This window comes from Salmo salar, chromosome ssa13, assembly GCF_905237065.1.
Source record: "Salmo salar chromosome ssa13, Ssal_v3.1, whole genome shotgun sequence".
Taxonomy (NCBI): Eukaryota; Metazoa; Chordata; class Actinopteri; order Salmoniformes; family Salmonidae; genus Salmo; species Salmo salar.
The window spans coordinates 112,205,526-112,223,858 of NC_059454.1; the positions used below are offsets into that span (position 1 = coordinate 112,205,526).

The 18,333-nt window shown below is 42.2% G+C and overlaps 1 protein-coding gene across 2 annotated transcripts in view; it reads left to right on the top strand.

Moving 5' to 3' along the window:
• Positions 1-18,333, top strand: part of epha5 (EPH receptor A5) — a 152,862-nt gene that overhangs the window by 105,916 nt on the left and 28,613 nt on the right. Inside the window, exons 8-11 of one of the 2 annotated variants that reach the window (XM_045692702.1) lie at positions 2,252-2,357; positions 13,742-13,809; positions 17,299-17,424; positions 17,536-17,721. In XM_045692702.1, the coding sequence (XP_045548658.1) occupies positions 2,252-2,357; positions 13,742-13,809; positions 17,299-17,424; positions 17,536-17,721 (486 nt within the window). The remainder of the gene's footprint in view (positions 1-2,251; positions 2,358-13,741; positions 13,810-17,298; positions 17,425-17,535; positions 17,722-18,333) is intronic. The other variant, XM_045692703.1, reaches the window with a different exon arrangement.

Sequence of the window (18,333 nt, forward strand, 5' to 3'; positions counted from 1 at the left end):
TAGACTGTTTATTATAGGACCTATATAGACTGTTTATTATAGGACCTATAGACTGTTTATTATAGGACCTATAGACTGTTTATTATAGGACCTATAGACTTTTTATTATAGGACCTATAGACTGTTTATTATAGGACCTATAGACTGTTTATTATAGGACCTATAGACTGTTTAGTACAGGACCTATATAGACTGTTTATTACAGGACCTATATAGACTGTTTATTATAGGACCTATAGACTGTTTATTATAGGACCTATAGACTGTTTATTATAGGACCTATAGACTGTTTATTATAGGACCTATATAGACTGTTTATTATAGGACCTATATAGACTGTTTATTATAGGACCTATAGACTGTTTATTATAGGACCTATATAGACTGTTTATTATAGGACCTATATAGACTGTTTATTATAGGACCTATAGACTGTTTATTATAGGACCTATAGACTGTTTATTATAGGACCTATAGACTGTTTATTATAGGACCTATAGACTGTTTATTATAGGACCTATAGACTGTTTATTATAGGACCTATAGACTGTTTATTATAGGACCTATAGACTGTTTATTACAGGACCCTATAGACTGTTTATTACAGGACCTATATAGACTGTTTATTATAGGACCTATAGACTGTTTATTATAGGACCTATAGACTGTTTATTATAGGACCTATATAGACTGTTTATTATAGGACCTATATAGACTGTTTATTATAGGACCTATAGACTGTTTATTACAGGACCTATATAGACTGTTTATTATAGGAACTATAGACTGTTTATTATAGGACCTATAGACTGTTTATTATAGGACCTATATAGACTGTTTATTATAGGACCTATAGACTGTTTATTATAGGACCTATAGACTGTTTATTATAGGACCTATATAGACTGTTTATTATAGGACCTATAGACTGTTTATTATAGGACCTATATAGACTGTTTATTATAGGACCTATATAGACTGTTTATTATAGGACGTATATAGACTGTTTATTATAGGACCTATATAGACTGTTTATTATAGGACCTATATAGTTGGTTTAGTACAGGAACTATAGACTGTAATGTGTTAGGGTCCCCGCTAACAGGCTGTTTATTATAGGACCTATAGACTGTTTATTATAGGACCTATATAGACTGTTTATTATAGGACCTATATAGACTGTTTATTATAGGAACTATATAGACTGTTTATTATAGGACCTATAGACTGTTTATTATAGGACCTATAGACTGTTTATTATAGGACCTATAGACTGTTTAGTACAGGACCTTATAGACTGTTTATTACAGGACCTATATAGACTGTTTATTATAGGACCTATATAGACTGTTTATTACAGGACCTATATAGACTGTTTATTACAGGACCTATATAGACTGTTTATTATAGGACCTATAGACTGTTTATTATAGGACCTATAGACTGTTTATTATAGGACCTATAGACTGTTTATTATAGGACCTATAGACTGTTTATTATAGGACCTATATAGACTGTTTATTATAGGACCTATATAGACTGTTTATTATAGGACCTATATAGACTGTTTATTACAGGACCTATAGACTGTTTATTATAGGACCTATATAGACTGTTTATTATAGGACCTATAGACTGTTTATTATAGGACCTATAGACTGTTTATTATAGGACCTATATAGACTGTTTATTATAGGACCTATATAGACTGTTTATTATAGGACCTATAGACTGTTTATTATAGGACCTATAGACTGTTTATTATAGGACCTATATAGACTGTTTATTATAGGACCTATATAGACTGTTTATTATAGGACCTATATAGACTGTTTATTATAGGACCTATATAGACTGTTTATTATAGGACCTATATAGACTGTTTATTATAGGACCTATGTAGACAGTTTATTATAGGACCTATAGACTGTTTATTATAGGACCTATATGGACTGTTTATTATAGGACCTATAGACTGTTTATTATAGGACCTATAGACTGTTTATTATAGGACCTATAGACTGTTTATTATAGGACCTATAGACTGTTTATTATAGGAACTATAGACTGTTTATTATAGGACCTATAGACTGTTTATTATAGGACCTATATAGACTGTTTATTATAGGACCTATAGACTGTTTATTATAGGACCTATAGACTGTTTATTATAGGACCTATAGACTGTTTATTATAGGAACTATAGACTGTAATGTGTCAGGGTCCCCGCTAACAGGCTGCTCTTCCCCAGCAGTAGCTGCATCCAGTGACCGGTCGCAGTTCCCCATCGTCGCTGTAGCCATCACTGTAGGCGTTATACTACTGGCCCTGGTGACTGGCTTACTGCTTAGTGGAAGGTAAGATTATATCTCTGTCTCTGTCTCTGTCCCTTTCTGTATCCCTGTCTCTGTCCCCTGCCTTGTCCCTTTCTGTGTCCCTGTCTGTGTCCCTGTCTTGGCCCCCGCCTTGTCCCTTTCTGTGTCCCTGTCTCTGTCCCCTGCCTGTCCCTTTCTGTGTCTCTGTCTCTGTCCCCTGCCTGTCCCTTTCTGTGTCCCTGTCTCTGTCCCCTGCCTTGTCCCTGTCTGTGTCCCTGTCTCTGTCCCCTGCCTGTCCCTTTCTGTGTCTCTGTCTCTGTCCCCTGCCTGTCCCTTTCTGTGTCCCTGTCTCTGTCCCCTGCCTTGTCCCTGTCTGTGTCCCTGTCTCTGCCCCTGCCTGTCTCTGTCCCCTGCCTTGTCCCTGTCTGTGTCCCTGTCTCTGTCCCCTGCCTGTCCCTGTCTCCTGCCTGTCCCTGTCTCTGTCCCCTGCCTGTCCCTGTCTGTGGCCCTGTCTGTAATATTTGAGGTATCTCTGGTCATGTTGTATTGCTGTGCTTGCTGATGAACTAACAGGCATTACCATGTGTCTGGGGTGTGGAAGGCTACAGCATGGGGAGGTGGGGCTGTTCTCATAGAAATACAATGATGATTTCCGTCATTCTACTCTATGGTTGTTCTCATACCCTCACAGGAAGCTGAGGCAGAGACAATATCCTGTTTCACGCACGCCGCACAGGTTACTTTGCATGACAACACCAACACCATAGAGCAGCAGTCACAGTGCTATGACTGGCCTGCTGCTGACAACAACAATACCAGCAGTCACAGTACTATGACTGGCCTGCTGCTGAACAACAACAATACCAGCAGTCACAGTACTATGACTGGCCTGCTGCTGAACAACAACAATACCAGCAGTCACAGTACTATGACTGGCCTGCTGCTGACAACAACAATACCAGCAGTCACAGTACTATGACTGGCCTGCTGCTGACAACAACAATACCAGCACCGTAGAGCAACATGGTGCCATTTGGATCATTTCTGCCACAGAAGGAAAATATTAACACATACAGTACTGCAAGACTTCAGTATTCACAGAGTTCAGTATTCACAGGGTTCAATATTCACAGTGTTCAATATTCACAGGGTTCAATATTCACAGGGTTCAATATTCACAGGGTTTAATATTCACAGGGTTCAGTATTCACAGGGTTCAGTATTCACAGGGTTCAGTATTCACAGGGTTCAGTATTCACAGGGTTCAGTATTCACAGGGTTCAGTATTCACAGGGTTCAGTATTCACAGGGTTCAGTATTCACAGGGTTCATTATTCACAGGGTTCAGTATTCACAGGGTTCAATATTTGGCCATTTCAATATTCTCATTATATCCAACACAATAACATCAAACTCTGGATACATTTTAATAAGGACATCTTTCCTTAGGCCTACAATAAGTTGCTGACTGCAGCCTGTGCAATTCCTGCACCTTAGTTTGAGAGCAAGGTAATGGCAGTGTTCCTTCTTCAGAGAGATTTTCCCCACAAGAGATACAATCTGGAAACTGACAGCTTGACAATAGCTACTGCTTTAAAGACAATCTATTGTTTGGAGGGTGTTTTACCTGTCCTACCTGTCCACCATTTCTGTGTTTTACCTGTCCGCCGTTTCTGTGTTTTACCTGTCCTACCTGTCCACCGTTTCTGTGTTTTACCTGTCCTACCTGTCCACCGTTTCTGTGTTTTACCTGTCCTACCTGTCCACCGTTTCTGTGTTTTACCTGTCCGCCGTTTCTGTGTTTTACCTGTCCGTCGTTTCTGTGTTTTACCTGTCCGTCGTTTCTGTGTTTTACCTGTCCGTCGTTTCTGTGTTTTACCTGTCCGTCGTTTCTGTGTTTTACCTGTCCGTCGTTTCTGTGTTTTACCTGTCCACCGTTTCTGTGTTTTACCTGTCCTACCTGTCCACCGTTTCTGTGTTTTACCTGTCCTACCTGTCCACCGTTTCTGTGTTTTACCTGTCCTACCTGTCCACCGTTTCTGTGTTTTACATGTCCTACCTGTCCACCGTTTCTGTGTTTTACCTGTCCGCCGTTTCTGTGTTCTACCTGTCCACCGTTTCTGTGGCAGGGAATTGAGAGCAGAGCAAGGATGGTGGTACTGGCTGTCTGAAATAAGTGATCGCTCTTCTCTTCTCCTCTGGGCTGTTTGTGGAGATGTTATGTTCTCCGTTTCACTCAGTATCCTTGAACCGAGATGTAACCTTTGTTTTAAGCCTGTCAGGTTCCCCATTTAGAATTCCAGAGATAAAGAGCTAGGAAGAGTACCTGTACTCCTGCCTTTAGAGGAGGAGCATCCGAACTGCAACATACTAGGCACCTCAATACGATAGATCCCATCCTGCCGTAGCCTTGGCCTCAGTACTTTAGATAAATCCCATCCTGCCTTAGCTGTGGTCTTGGCCTCAGTACTTTAGATAGATCCCATCCTGCCGTGGTCTTGGCCTCAGTACTTTGGATAAATCCCATCCTGCCCTAGCTGTGGTCTTGGCCTCAGTATTTTAGATAGATCCCATCCTGCCGTAGCCTTGGATTCAGTACTTTAGATAAATCCCATCCTGCCCTAGCTGTGGTCTTGGCCTCAGTACTTTAGATAGACCCCATCTTGCCTTAGCTGTGGTCTTGGCCTCAGTACTTTAGATAGACCCCATCTTGCCTTAGCTGTGGTCTTGGCCTCAGTACTTTAGATAGATCCCATCCTGCCGTAGCCTTGGCCTCAGTACTTTAGATAGATCCCATCCCGCTGTGGTCTTGGCCTCAGTACTTTAGATAGATCCCATCCTGCCGTAGCCTTGGCCTCAGTACTTTAGATAAATCCCATCCTGCCGTAGCCTTGGCCTCAGTACTTTAGATAGATCCCATCCTGCCGTGGTCTTGGACTCAGTACTTTAGATAGATCCCATCCTGCCTTAGCCGTTGTCTTGGCCTCAGTACTTTATATAGACCCCATCTTGCCTTAGCTGTGGCCTTGGCCTCAGTACTTTAGATAGATCCCATCCTGCCGTAGCCGTAGTCTTGGCCTCAGTACTTTAGATAGACCCCATCCTGCCTTAGCTGTGGCCTTGGCCTCAGTACTTTAGATAGATCCCATCCTGCCGTAGCCTTGGCCTCAGTACTTTAGATAGATCCCATCCTGCCGTAGCCTTGGCCTCAGTACTTTAGATAGATCCCATCCTGCCGTAGCCTTGGCCTCAGTACTTTAGATAGATCCCATCCTGCCGTGGCCTTGGCCTCAGTACTTTAGATAGATCCCATCCTGCCGTGGCCTTGGCCTCAGTACTTTAGATAAATCTTTGGCCTCCCAGTTGCCCCCCGTAAAATATAGCCGATCCCTCACACAGTAGCCCCCCTTTAAAAACACTGCAACCACCATAGGCCAATGGCCACTGACATTTGATTTTGTAAATAAATAAATAAATACAAAAAATTGCAATGTCCTGCTCCTTCCCTGACTTTTCGGTAGTCATGTTTAAAATTTTACCCCCGTTTTCTCCCAATTTCAATTACAATCTTGGCTCATTGTTGCAACTCCCCAACGGGCTCGGGAGAGGCGAAGGTCGAGTCATACATCCTCCGAAACATGACCCGCCAAACCGCGCTTCTTAACACCCACCCTCACCAATGTTTCGGAGGAAACACTGTTCAACTAACGACCGAGGTCAGCCTGCAGGCGCCCGGCCCACCACAAGGAGTCGCTAGTGCACGATGAGCCTTGTAAAGCCCCCCCTCCGGGCAAACCCACCCCTAACCCGGACGATGCTGGGTGCCGCCTTATGGGACTTACGGTCACTGCCGGTTGTGACACAGCCTGGTATCAAACCCGGGTCTGTAGTGACGACTCAAGCGCTGCGAAGCAGTGCCTTAGACCGCTGTGCCACTCGGGAGGCGCACTCTTTAAAAAAAAAAAACAGAAAAGTATTTAGAGGCTGTTTACCTGTTCTTATTTTCTTTTTTTTTACAGTAATTGCTAACTTAAGGGGCCAAGACAAACGTGACCGAACGCCTCAATTTGGTACTAAATAGCAACATTTAAATGTTGTTTTTGTTTTTACATTGGTTAAAAGTAGAGACTCAGAAAATGGTATGTCATACACTGCAGTTGAATAATGATAAAGTAATTCTGCTTTGAAAGTTGATCAACTTGTAAACCCACTTTTAAGAAAATGGCCCTTGAATGTTTTGTTCCACCTACTGGAGAGCTCTATTTTGTCTACACCCATTCAGCATCACTCACACCCTCTTAAGCCTTGGCCCCACCCATCTCTTTAAGGATTCACATATGAGGCCGTGTGCTAAACAGAGTGAATACAGTAGTGTAGTGAACAACCAAAGATTTCAAGACTAAAAGTGGTGAAAGTCGTAGCCTACAATAAGGAAAAACTCCAGGTAAAAATACAATTCATCTAGTCCTTGGCCTGTATCCTAATCTGACTTTTGTGCAGGTCATGGTGTTCTTCACATTACCTTCTCTGGTAAACACACTATATCAAATAAAATCTAAGTGTATTTGTCGCATACACAGGATACAGAAGGTGTGAACGGTACAGTGAAATGGTTACTTGCATATGTAGCAATATCAAAAACAGAAAGTGTCGAGAAAAATATTGTATAAATATTTTATAATGATTAGATGATTCTTACCCAGACATACTGGTCTAAATTGATGGGTCATGTGAAGGAAATGCTATAACCCAGCCACATCTAGCTAAGTGGATGGGTCCCTATTGTCTAGACATGTAAACATGTTCATGAAATACAATAGATGGTCCTAATCCCCCCCAGATACACATGGTGAACTTGATGGGTCATGTGATCATCTGGCGAAGTGGAGTCTTTTGGTTAGACATGTAGCTAGCTAGCTAACTAAACAGTTAACCTAATGGTGCTTTCAAGACAACTGGGAACTTGGAAAAATAGAGGTAAAATCATGACATCAGTGATCTTCAGGTCGGAAAGTCGGGGCTCTAGAAATAGACCCGAGTTCCCGAGTTGAAATTCTGAGTTGGATGACCGTTATAAAATACATTTTCCCAGTGGGAACTAGTTCCCCCCCCCCCCCCGAGTTCTCAGTTGTCTTGAACACACTGAAGTCGGAAGTCAGAGATTTTCCGAGTTCTCAGTTGTTTTGAATGCGGCAATAATCCCAGCCCATACTACTAGCAATACAAACTGATTGTCATAGCTAGCCACCATGCATAAAACTGCACGTAGCTAAAGCTAACCAATTAGGTTCAATGTTAGCTAGCATTAGGCTGTGTGTTCTCTTTTTGACTCCCTCCGCATATTTGCAATAAACGCCAGAATTTTCTTCATCTCATTAGCTATACTTTTCTGCTTCCACCTGGCATTCCACAGATTTCAAAACTTGGTCAACTTCTTCTGTGACAACAACACCGATCAACCGTTTCAGAAGACTCTACAATGTCTGATTCAATTAAAATGTTTTGACCTAAATCAGGGATTTCCTCATTGTCTGATTCAGAGTCAGCATGACATGATCGTCCTCCAGAAAAAAATGGAGAGAAGTAGCAACACTTTTGCAGTGCTGCAGTAGAAAGGATTACCTACACATACTGAGCAGCTCATGTTATAGACAGAAGCATGCTACATAGCAGACCAATCAGAACTCATCTCTCGGCATGTCTAGCCCACTCATTATCTCAGCCAATCATGATTAGTGGGAAGATTCCTGGCTTTTTCCGTGGCTAAACCAACTAGGCTGGTCATTGAACAATTGTATTCCTATTTACAGATGGCATACAAGCTTGTTATTAAGGCACATTAATTTCACATGTTACAGAAGGCATTTCAGTCCCCTAAGAATTTATGTTTATGTTCAAATTCCTGTGAAGTGGTGACGTGCGACATTCACCTATCTTCCTGAAATGAGTCACAGAAAGACAGAAGGACGTTGGTACCCAGGCGCTAATGTATCTCTCTCCTCACATAATCAACGTCGTCAATGGATGATTGGGCGATAGAAACCAGATAGAAACTGATAATTGAGCGTGTGATTTGATATCACAATTGAATTTGAATGATCTGAATGATGAAGGCGAAGAGGATGATTTGAATTTAGAACAATAGTGTAATGATGAGGAAGATTTGTGGGCGTTGTGGGCGGTCTAATCAGACACTGAGTACAACATACTACACGTGTGTAGTTCACAACGGCAAGCCGAATCAAACGAATGGACGCAGAATTTACATGATCTGGAGTCGGATAGGGGATCAGATATTGAGTTTGACAATCAACGTTGCAATGTTGCTGACGAAAGAGTCTCTTCATTTGATTCGAGCCTCCGCCTCAGATGCCTGAGCCTCGCCGCAGACAGATCAGAACAGTGTGAGACGGCGATCCCAACGTAAGACAGGAGTCTCTGGCAAAGAAGAAGAAGCCAGCTTGGAAAAGTAAACTAACAGGGACGGGAGCTGCCACATACCAGCGGAGCTGTACTCCACATCAGTGATGTCAGAGTGGTAAAGCTAGATGTATTGATTTACAACAGCAGTATCATCGTAGATGTATTGATTTACAACAGCAGTATCATCGTAGATGTATTGATTTACAACAGCAGTATCATCGTGGATGTATTGATTTACAGCAGCACTATCATCGTGGATGTATTGATTTACAACAGCAGTATCATCGTGGCTGTATTGATTTACAGCAGCACTATCATCGTGGATGTATTGATTTACAACAGCAGTATCATCATGGATGTATTGAGTGGAGACGAAGCAGCGGAGGAACTTGTCCAACTCGGGTGGAACCCCGATGAGAGACTCACTGATGGCCCCAACAGGGAACAGAAGGCCTTCCAATACCGTGTGACGAACTGGGGCCCACAATCTGAGATAATGTCCTGGGGAAGTCTGTGTAGTTGAAAGACACGGATAATCATGAGGTCAGCGGACTCCTTCACTGAAGGCAACTTGGGTAAGATGATGAAATTGGCTGCCTTGAAGAACCGATTGACGACCACCAGGATGTGGTAAGCCCTTGAGATGGAGGTAACCCTGTGATAAAGTCTACAGACAGATGAGACCAGGATGGGGATGGGCAGAGGTTGGAGCAACCCGGCCGGTCACTAACGTGAAGACTTGCTTTGGGCACAACCGGTCGCAACAAAGGATATCACATCCTCCATCAATTTGGGTGTCCCCATTGTAGTACTCGGGACCGGGCTGATCGCGGAACATCAAGTCTGTTAGTGGGTCCCTCGCCGAGGTCAGGTTCACGGGTCTGGGCTTGTCAGAAAGGTGGTCTCAATACTCCATATCACAGGGGCCACAATTCATGAGCTGGGGATTATGGGCTCGGGGTCCCTCTCCTCATTAGAGACATCGTGTTGGCGGGACAGGGCATCTGCCTTCTGATTCTTGTATCCCAGCCGATAGGTTAGTGTGAAATCTAACCTGTTAAAAAACAGAGCCCACCTATCCTGGCGAGCATTCAACCTCTTGGCTTCTTGAATGGCGACCAAGTTCTTATGGTCCGTCCAGATCACAAAAGGCTGAGGTGCCCCCTCCTACCAGTGTCTACACCCCTCAAGAGCCCACTTACAGTGCCTTGCAAAAGTATTCATCCCTCTTGGTGTTTTTCCTATTTTGTTGCATTACAACCTGTAATTTGAATATATTTTTTTATTTGGATTTCATGTAATGGACATACACAAAATATTCCAAATTGGTGAAGTGAAATTAAAAAAATACCTTGATTCAAAAATGTCAAAAAAATTTAAAACTAAAGTGGTGAGTGCATATGTATTCACCCCCTTTGCTATGAAGCCCCTAAATCAGATCTGGTGCAACTAATTACCTTCAGAAGTAACCTAATTGGTTAAATAAAGTCCACCTGTGTGCAATCTAAGTGTCCACATGATCTCAGTATATATACACCTGTTCTGAAAGGCCCCAGAGTCTGCAACGCCACTAAGCAAGCGGCACCACCAAGCAAGTGGCACCTTGAAGACCAAGGAGCTCTCCAAACAGGTCAGGGACAAAGTTGTGGAGAAGTACAGATCAGGGTTGAGTTATAAAAAAATATCCAAAACTTTGAACATCCCACGGAGCACCATTAAATCCATTATTAAAAAATTGAAAGAATATGGCACCACAACAAACCTGCCAAGAGAGGGCCGCCCACCAAAACTCACAGACCAGGCAAGGAGGGCATTAATCAGAGAGGCAACGAAGAGACCAAAGATAACCCTGAAGGAGCTGCAAAGCTCCACAGCAGAGATTGGAGTATCTGTCCATAGGACCAGTTTAAGCCGTACACTCCACAGAGCTGGGCTTTATGGAAGAGTGGCCAGAAAAAAAGCCATTGCTTCAAGAACAAAATAAGCAAACACGTTTGGTGTTAGCCAAAAGCCATGTGGGAGACTCCCCAAACATATGAAAGAATGTACTCTGGTCAGATGAGACGTAAAATGTAGCTTTTTGTCAATCAAGGAAGTCGCTATGTCTGGCGCAATCCAACACCTCTCATCAACCCGAGAATACCATCCCCACAGTGAAGCATGGTGGTGGCAGCATCATGCTGTGGGAATGTTTTTCATCGGCAGGGACTGGGAAACTGGTCAGGATTGAAGGAATGATGGATGGCACTAAATACAGGGAAATTCTTGAGGGAAACGGGTTTCAGTCTTCCAGAGATTTGAGACTGGGACGGAGGTTCACCTTCCAGCAGGACAATGACCCTAAGCATACTGCTATAGCAACACTCGAGTGGTTTAAGGGGAAACATTTAAATGTCTTGGAATGGCCTAGTCAAAGCCCAGACCTCAATCCAATTGAGAATCTGTAGTATGACTTAAAGATTGCTGTACACCAGCGGAACCCATCCAACTTGATGGAGCTGGAGCAGTTTTGCCTTGAAGAATTGGCAAAAATCCCAGTGGCTAGATGTGCCAAGCTTTTAGAGACATACCTCAAGGGACTTGTAGCTGTAATTGCTGCAAAAAAAGTGGCTCTAGTTATCTTGTATTGTTAGTGGTTCTATAGTATATTAGTGGTTATATAGTTTACTAGTGGTTCTATAGTATAATACTGGTTATATAGTATACTAGTGGTTCTATAGTATAATAGTGGTTATATGGTATACTAGTGGTTCTATAGTATATTAGTGGTTCTATAGTATACTAGTGGTTCTATAGTATAATAGTGGTTATATAGTATACTAGTGGTTCTATGGTATACTAGTGGTTCTATAGTATAATACTGGTTATATAGTATGCTAGTGGTTCTATAGTATAATAGTGGTTATATAGTATACTAGTGGTTTTATAGTATTGTTAGTGTTTATATAGTATTGTTAGTGGTTATATAGTATACTAGTGGTTATATAGTATACTGTTGGTTATATAGTATACTAGTGGTTCTATAGTATACTAATGGTTCTATAGTATACTAGTGGTTATATAGTATACTAGTGGTTATATAGTATACTAGTGGTTATATAGTATACTGGTGGTTATATAGTATACTAGTGGTTATATAGTTTACTCGTGGTTCTATAGTATACTGGTGGTTCTATAGTATACTGGTGGTTATATAGTATACTGGTGGTTATATAGTATACTGGTGGTTATATAGTATACTAGTGGTTACATAGTATACTGGTGGTTATATAGTATACTGGTGGTTATATAGTATATTAGTGGTTCTATAGTATACTAGTGGTTCTATAGTATACTAGTGGTTCTATAGTATACTAGTGGTTCTATAGTATACTAGTGGTTATATAGTATATTAGTGGTTATATAGTATACTAGTGGTTCTATAGTATATTAGTGGTTCTATAGTATACTGGTGGTTCTATAGTATACTGGTGGTTCTATAGTATACTAGTGGTTCTATAGTATACTAGTGGTTATATAGTATACTAGTGGTTCTATAGTATATTAGTGGTTATATAGTATACTAGTGGTTCTATAGTATATTAGTGGTTATATAGTATACTAGTGGTTCTATAGTATATTAGTGGTTATATAGTATACTAGTGGTTCTATAGTATACTAGTGGTTATATAGTATACTAGTGGTTCTATGCTTGTGAATGTGGTGGTTGGGGATAGAGGTATGAGGGAATAGATGGAGTGATAACAAAGCTAATTAATAAACTGATGTAACATTGTCACTTACCACGGCGGGGAAATGAAACTGTGATAGAAGGGGAGGTAGGCTTTAATCTTCAATACCCCCCCCCTCCCCTCCGACTGTTTCTGACTGACTGACTCATCATCGGAATGGCCTCGTGTTTCACTGCCTCCAGTCCCCAGGCAACCACAGCCCTGTCCTGTCTTACTGGGATACTACTGCTGTTGATGCCCTCCAAAAACGCTTGTCCAAACTCCCCTCATCCATGGACGCAAGCCTAGTCCCCATCATCAGATTGCCCTTCAAAATGTCAACCCAATATTCCCAGTAACAACAAGCCAGCGCAGTCCCCAGCTCCAGGCTCTGTGTCCTGTATGTTGGACGGTATCATGGAATTTGTAGCAGCTCTCTGCACTGTGTGAGAACAGGATCAGATTTAAAAATCAATGTCCTCACTTTTCATCTGCTTTATCTCGGGTCCATCTTGTCATAATATTGACTTGAGATGTTTGTTTGCAGCACCACTGTAGAGGGATGTTTACTCCCTATGCAGAGAATTGAGAGAGCAGAGAGAAAGAAAGAGCAGAGAACAGAGACCGAGAGCATAGAGAAAGAAAGAGCAGAGAGAGAGAATTGAGATAGCAGAAAGAGAGCAGAGAGAGAGAATTGAGAGAGCAGAGAGAGAGAATTGAGAGAGCAGAGATTGAGATAGCAGAAAGAGAGCAGAGAGAGAGAATTGAGAGAGCAGAGAGAAAGAGAGCAGAGAGAGCGCTGCAGATGGGATCACTGCTCTCCTGTATGTTGTTTATCTCGTATAGGACCTCTGCTCTATTCAAATCAAATTTATTTATAGCCCTTCTTACATCAGCTGATGCCACAAAGCGCTGTACAGAAACCCAGCTTAAAACCCCGAACAGCAAGCAATGCAGGTCTAGAAGCACGTGTGTGCTCATTTAGGATCTCTGCTCTCCTGTGTGTGGTTTAGCTCATATAGGATCTCTGCTCTCCTGTATATGGTTTAGCTCATATAGGATCTCTGCTCTCCTGTATATGATTTAGCTCATATAGGATCTCTGCTCTCATGTATATGATTTAGCTCATATAGGATCTCTGCGCAAAGCTGTGTGTGTGTGTGTGTGTGTGTGTGTGTGTGTGTGTGTGTGTGTGTGTGTGTGTGTGTGTGTGTGTGTGTGTGTGTGTGTGTGTGTGTGTGTGTGTTGTAACATGACTTTAATACAGCGTCATGTATGTGGTAAATCTCTCAGGCGGTGTGGCTACAGCAAGGCCAAGCAGGAACCTGATGAAGAGAAGATACACTTCCACAACGGCCACAGTAAGTTACGCACGCACACACACACACACACACACAAACACACACACACACACACACACACTGTATTGCATTCCATACTACACCACTGACTGTTAGACAGCCATCTCCAGCACATCAAAGGCTGCTGCCTATAGACATAGACTAGGAGTCACTAGCCACTTTAATCACGTCTCCATATCTTGCATTACTCATCTCATATGTGTACTCTTGTACTATTCTACGGTCTCTGAGTCACTTTAATTGTTTGTAAATATTGCATCACCCGTCTCATATGTGTATATACTGTATTCTATACTATTGCCACTGTATTTTAGTCCAATGCCGCTCTGACATATAGACACATTACCGTTCAAAAGTTTGGGCTCACTTAGAAATGTCCTTGTTTTTGAAAGAAAAGCATTTTTTTTTGTCCATTAAAATAACATCAAATTGATTAGAAATACAGTGTAGACATTGTTAATGTTGTAAATGACTATTGTAGCTGGAAACGGCAGATTTTTTTTAATGGAATATTTACATAGGTGTACAGAGGCCCATTATCAGCAACCATCACTCCTGTGTTCCAATGGCCCATTGTGTTAGCTAATCCAAGTTTATCATTTTAAAAGGCTAATTGATCATTAGAAAACCCTTCTGCAATTATGTTAGCACAGCTGGAAACTGTTGTCCTGATTTAAAGAAGCAATAAAACTGGCCTTTAGACTAGTTGAGTATCTGGAGCATCAGCATTTGTGGGTTCGATTACAGGCTCAAAATGGCCAGAAACAAAGCACTTTCTTCTGAAACTCGTCAGTCTATTCTTGTTCTGAGAAATGAAGGCTATTCCATGTGAGAAATTGCCCTCCCTTCTCAGAACAGCGCAAACTGGCCCTAACCAGAATAGAAAGAGGAGTGAGAGGCCCCGATGCACAACTGAGCAAGAGGACAAGTACATTAGAGTGTCTAGTTTGAGAAACAGACGCCTCACAGGTACTCAAATGGCAGCTTCATTAAATTATACCCGCAAAACACCAGTCTCAACGTCAACAGTGAAGAGGCGACTCTGGGATGATGGCCTTCTAGGCAGAGTTGCAAAGAAAAAGCCATATCTCAGACTGGCCAACTAAAAGAAAAGATTAAGATGGGCAAAAGAACACAGACACTGGACAGAGGAAGATTGAAAAAAGTGTTATGGACAGACAAATCTAAGTTTGAGGTGTTCGGGTCACAAAGAAGAACATTCGTGAGATGCAGAAAAAATGAAAAGACACTGGAGGAGTGTTTGATGCCATCTGTCTAGCATGGTAGAGGCAATGTGATGGTCTTGGGCTGCTTTGGTGTTGGTAAAGTGGGAGATTTGTACAGGGTAAAAGGGATCTTGAAGAAGGAAGGTTATCACTCCATTTTGCAACGTCATGCCATACCCTGTGGACGGCGCTTCATTGGAGCCAATTTCCTCCTACAACAGGACAATGACCCAAAGGACAGCTCCAAACTATGCCAGAACTATTTAGGGAAGAAGCAGTCAGCTGGTATTCTGTCTATAATGGAGTGGCCAGCACAGTCACCGGGATCTCAACCCTATTGAGCTGTTGTGGGAGCAGCTTGACCGTATGGTACGTAAGAAGTGCCCATCAAGCCAATCCAATTTGTGGGAGGTGCTTCAGGAAGCATTGGAGTGAAATCTCTTCAGATTACCTCAACAAATTGACAACTAGAATGCCGAAGGTCTGCAAGGCTGTAACTGCTGCAAATGGACAATTCTTTGACGAAAGTAAAGTTTGAAGGACACAATTATTATTTCAATTAAAAATCATTTTTAATAACCTTGTCAACGTCTTGACTGTATTTCCTATTAATTTTGCAACTCATTTCATGTATGTTTTCATGGAAAACAAGGACATTTCTAAGTGATCCCAAACTTTTGAATGGTAGTGTGTATCGACCCCAACGCCTACAAGTATCTCCTTTCTCTCTCTAGTTATGGCACGTACAGTGCATTCAGACCCCTTAACTTTTTCCACATTTAGTTACGTTACAGTCGTATTCAGAAATTGATTAAATCGTTTTTTTCCCCCCTCATCAATCTATGTACAATACACCATAATGACAATGGAAAAACAGGTTTGTAAACATTTTTGCAAATGTATTTGAAAATAAAAACTGAAATCTCATATTTACATAAGTATTTACTTTACTCAGTACTTTGTTGAACCACCTTTGGTAGAGATTACTGCCTGGAGTCTTCTTGGGTATGACGCTACAAGCTTGGCTCAACTGCATTTGGGGAGTTTCTCCCATTCTTCTCTGCAGATCTGCTCAAGCTCTGTCAGGTTGGATGGGGAACATCGCTGCACAGCTATTTTCAGGTCTCTCCAGAGATGTTCGATCGAGTTCATGTCTGGGCTCTGGGTGGGCCACTCAAGGACATTCAGAGACTTGTCCCGAAGCCACTCCTGCGTTGTCTTGGCTGTTTGCTTAGGGTCGTTGTCCTGTTGGAAGGTGAACCTTCGCCCCAGTCTGAGGTCCTGAGTGCTCTGGAGCAAGTTTTCATCAAGGATCGTTCTGTACTTTGCTCCGTTCATCTTTCCCTCGATCCTAACTAATCTCCCAATCCCTGCCGCTGAAGTACATCCACACAGCATGATGCCGCCACCACCATGCTTCACCGTAGGGATGGTGCCAGGTTTCCTCCAGATGTGACACTTGACATTCAGGTCAAAGAGTTCAATCTTGGTTTCATCAGACCAGAGAATCTTGTTTCTCATGGTCTGAGAGTCCTTTAGGTGCCTTTTGGTAAACTCCAAGTGAGCTGTCATGTGCCTTTTACTGAGGATTGGCATCCGTCTGGCCACTCTACCATAAAGGCCTGATTGGTGGAGTGCTGCAGAGATGGTTGTCCTGCTGGAAGGTTCTTCCATCTCCACAGAGGAACGCTAGAGCTCTGTCAGAGTGACCATCGGGTTCTTGGTCACCTCCCTTACCACGGCCCTTGTCAACTGTGGGACATTATATAGACAGGTGTGTGCCTTTCCAAATCGTGTCAAATCATGGTGCGGCTGGCTTCCAGGTTAAGCAGGCGGGTGTTAAGAAGCGTGGTTTGGCGGGTCATGTTTCACTGGACGCATGACTCGACCTTTGTCTCCTGAGCTCGTTGGGGAGTTGCAGCAACGAGTCAAGATCGAAATTGGGTAAAATACAACAACTAAAAAAATACACACAAAAAAAAAACACGGTATTTATGTTTTTAAACCTGTTTTCACTTTTTCATGATGGGGTATTGTGATGTCATTATGGGGTATTGTGATGTCATTATGGGGTATTGTTATGTCATTATGGGGTATTGTGTGTAGATTGATGAGGTTAAAAATGATCGGATCAATTTTAAAATAAGGCTGTAACATAACAAAATGTGGGAAAAGTCAATGGGTCTGAATACATCCCGAATGCACTGTGTATAGACCCATGTATGTATATCCACACCTATGAGTATGTCCTCTCTCTCTCTAGTTATGTACCCGGGGGTGCGTACGTATATCGACCCCCACACCTACGAGGACCCCAACCAGGCCGTCCATGAGTTCGCCAAGGAGATCGATGTTTCCTGCATCACAATTGAGAGAGTCATCGGAGCTGGTGAGTGGAGTGTGTGTGTGCATGCGTACACACTGTGGTTGAATGTTAATGTGTTTACATGTATGTCTTCCAGGATTTGTTGTGGGGTGGTTAACTGTGTTTCTATTCCAGGTGAGTTTGGGGAGGTGTGCAGCGGCCCACTCCGTCTGCCTGGTAAGAAGGAGTTCCCAGTAGCCATTAAGACCTTGAAGGCAGGTTACACAGAACGACAAAGGCGGGACTTCCTAGGGGAGGCGTCCATCATGGGACAGTTTGATCATCCAAACATCATCCACCTGGAAGGCGTGGTCACCAAGAGTACGTCTTGTTTCATATCATTCTGTCTGTAAAAATACAGTTGATGTCGGAAGTTTACATACACCTTAGCCAAATACATTTAAACTCAGTTTTTCACAATTCCTGACATTTAATCCTAGTAAAAATTCTGTGTCTTAGGTCAGTTAGGATCACCACTTTATTTTAAGAATGTGACATGTCAGAATAAATAGTAGAGAGAATGATTTATTTCAGCTTTAATTTCTTTCATCACATTCCCAGTGGGTTAGAAGTTTACACTCAATTAGTATTTGGTAGAATTGCCTTTAAATTATTTAACTTGGGTCAAACGTTTTGTGTAGCCTTCCACAAGATTCCCACAAGTTGGGTGAATTTTGGCCCGTTCCTCCAGACAGAGCTGGTGTAACTGAGTCAGGTTTGTAGGCCTCCTTGCTCACACACGCTTTTAACAGTTCTGCCCACAAATGGATTGAGGTTAGGGCTTTGTGATGGCCACTCCAATACCTTGACTTTGTTGTCCTTAAGCCATTTTGCCACAGCTTTGGAAGTATGCTTGGGGTCATTGTCCATTTGGAAGACCCATTTGCGACCAAGCTTTAACTTCCTGACTGATGTCTTGAGATGTTGCTTCAA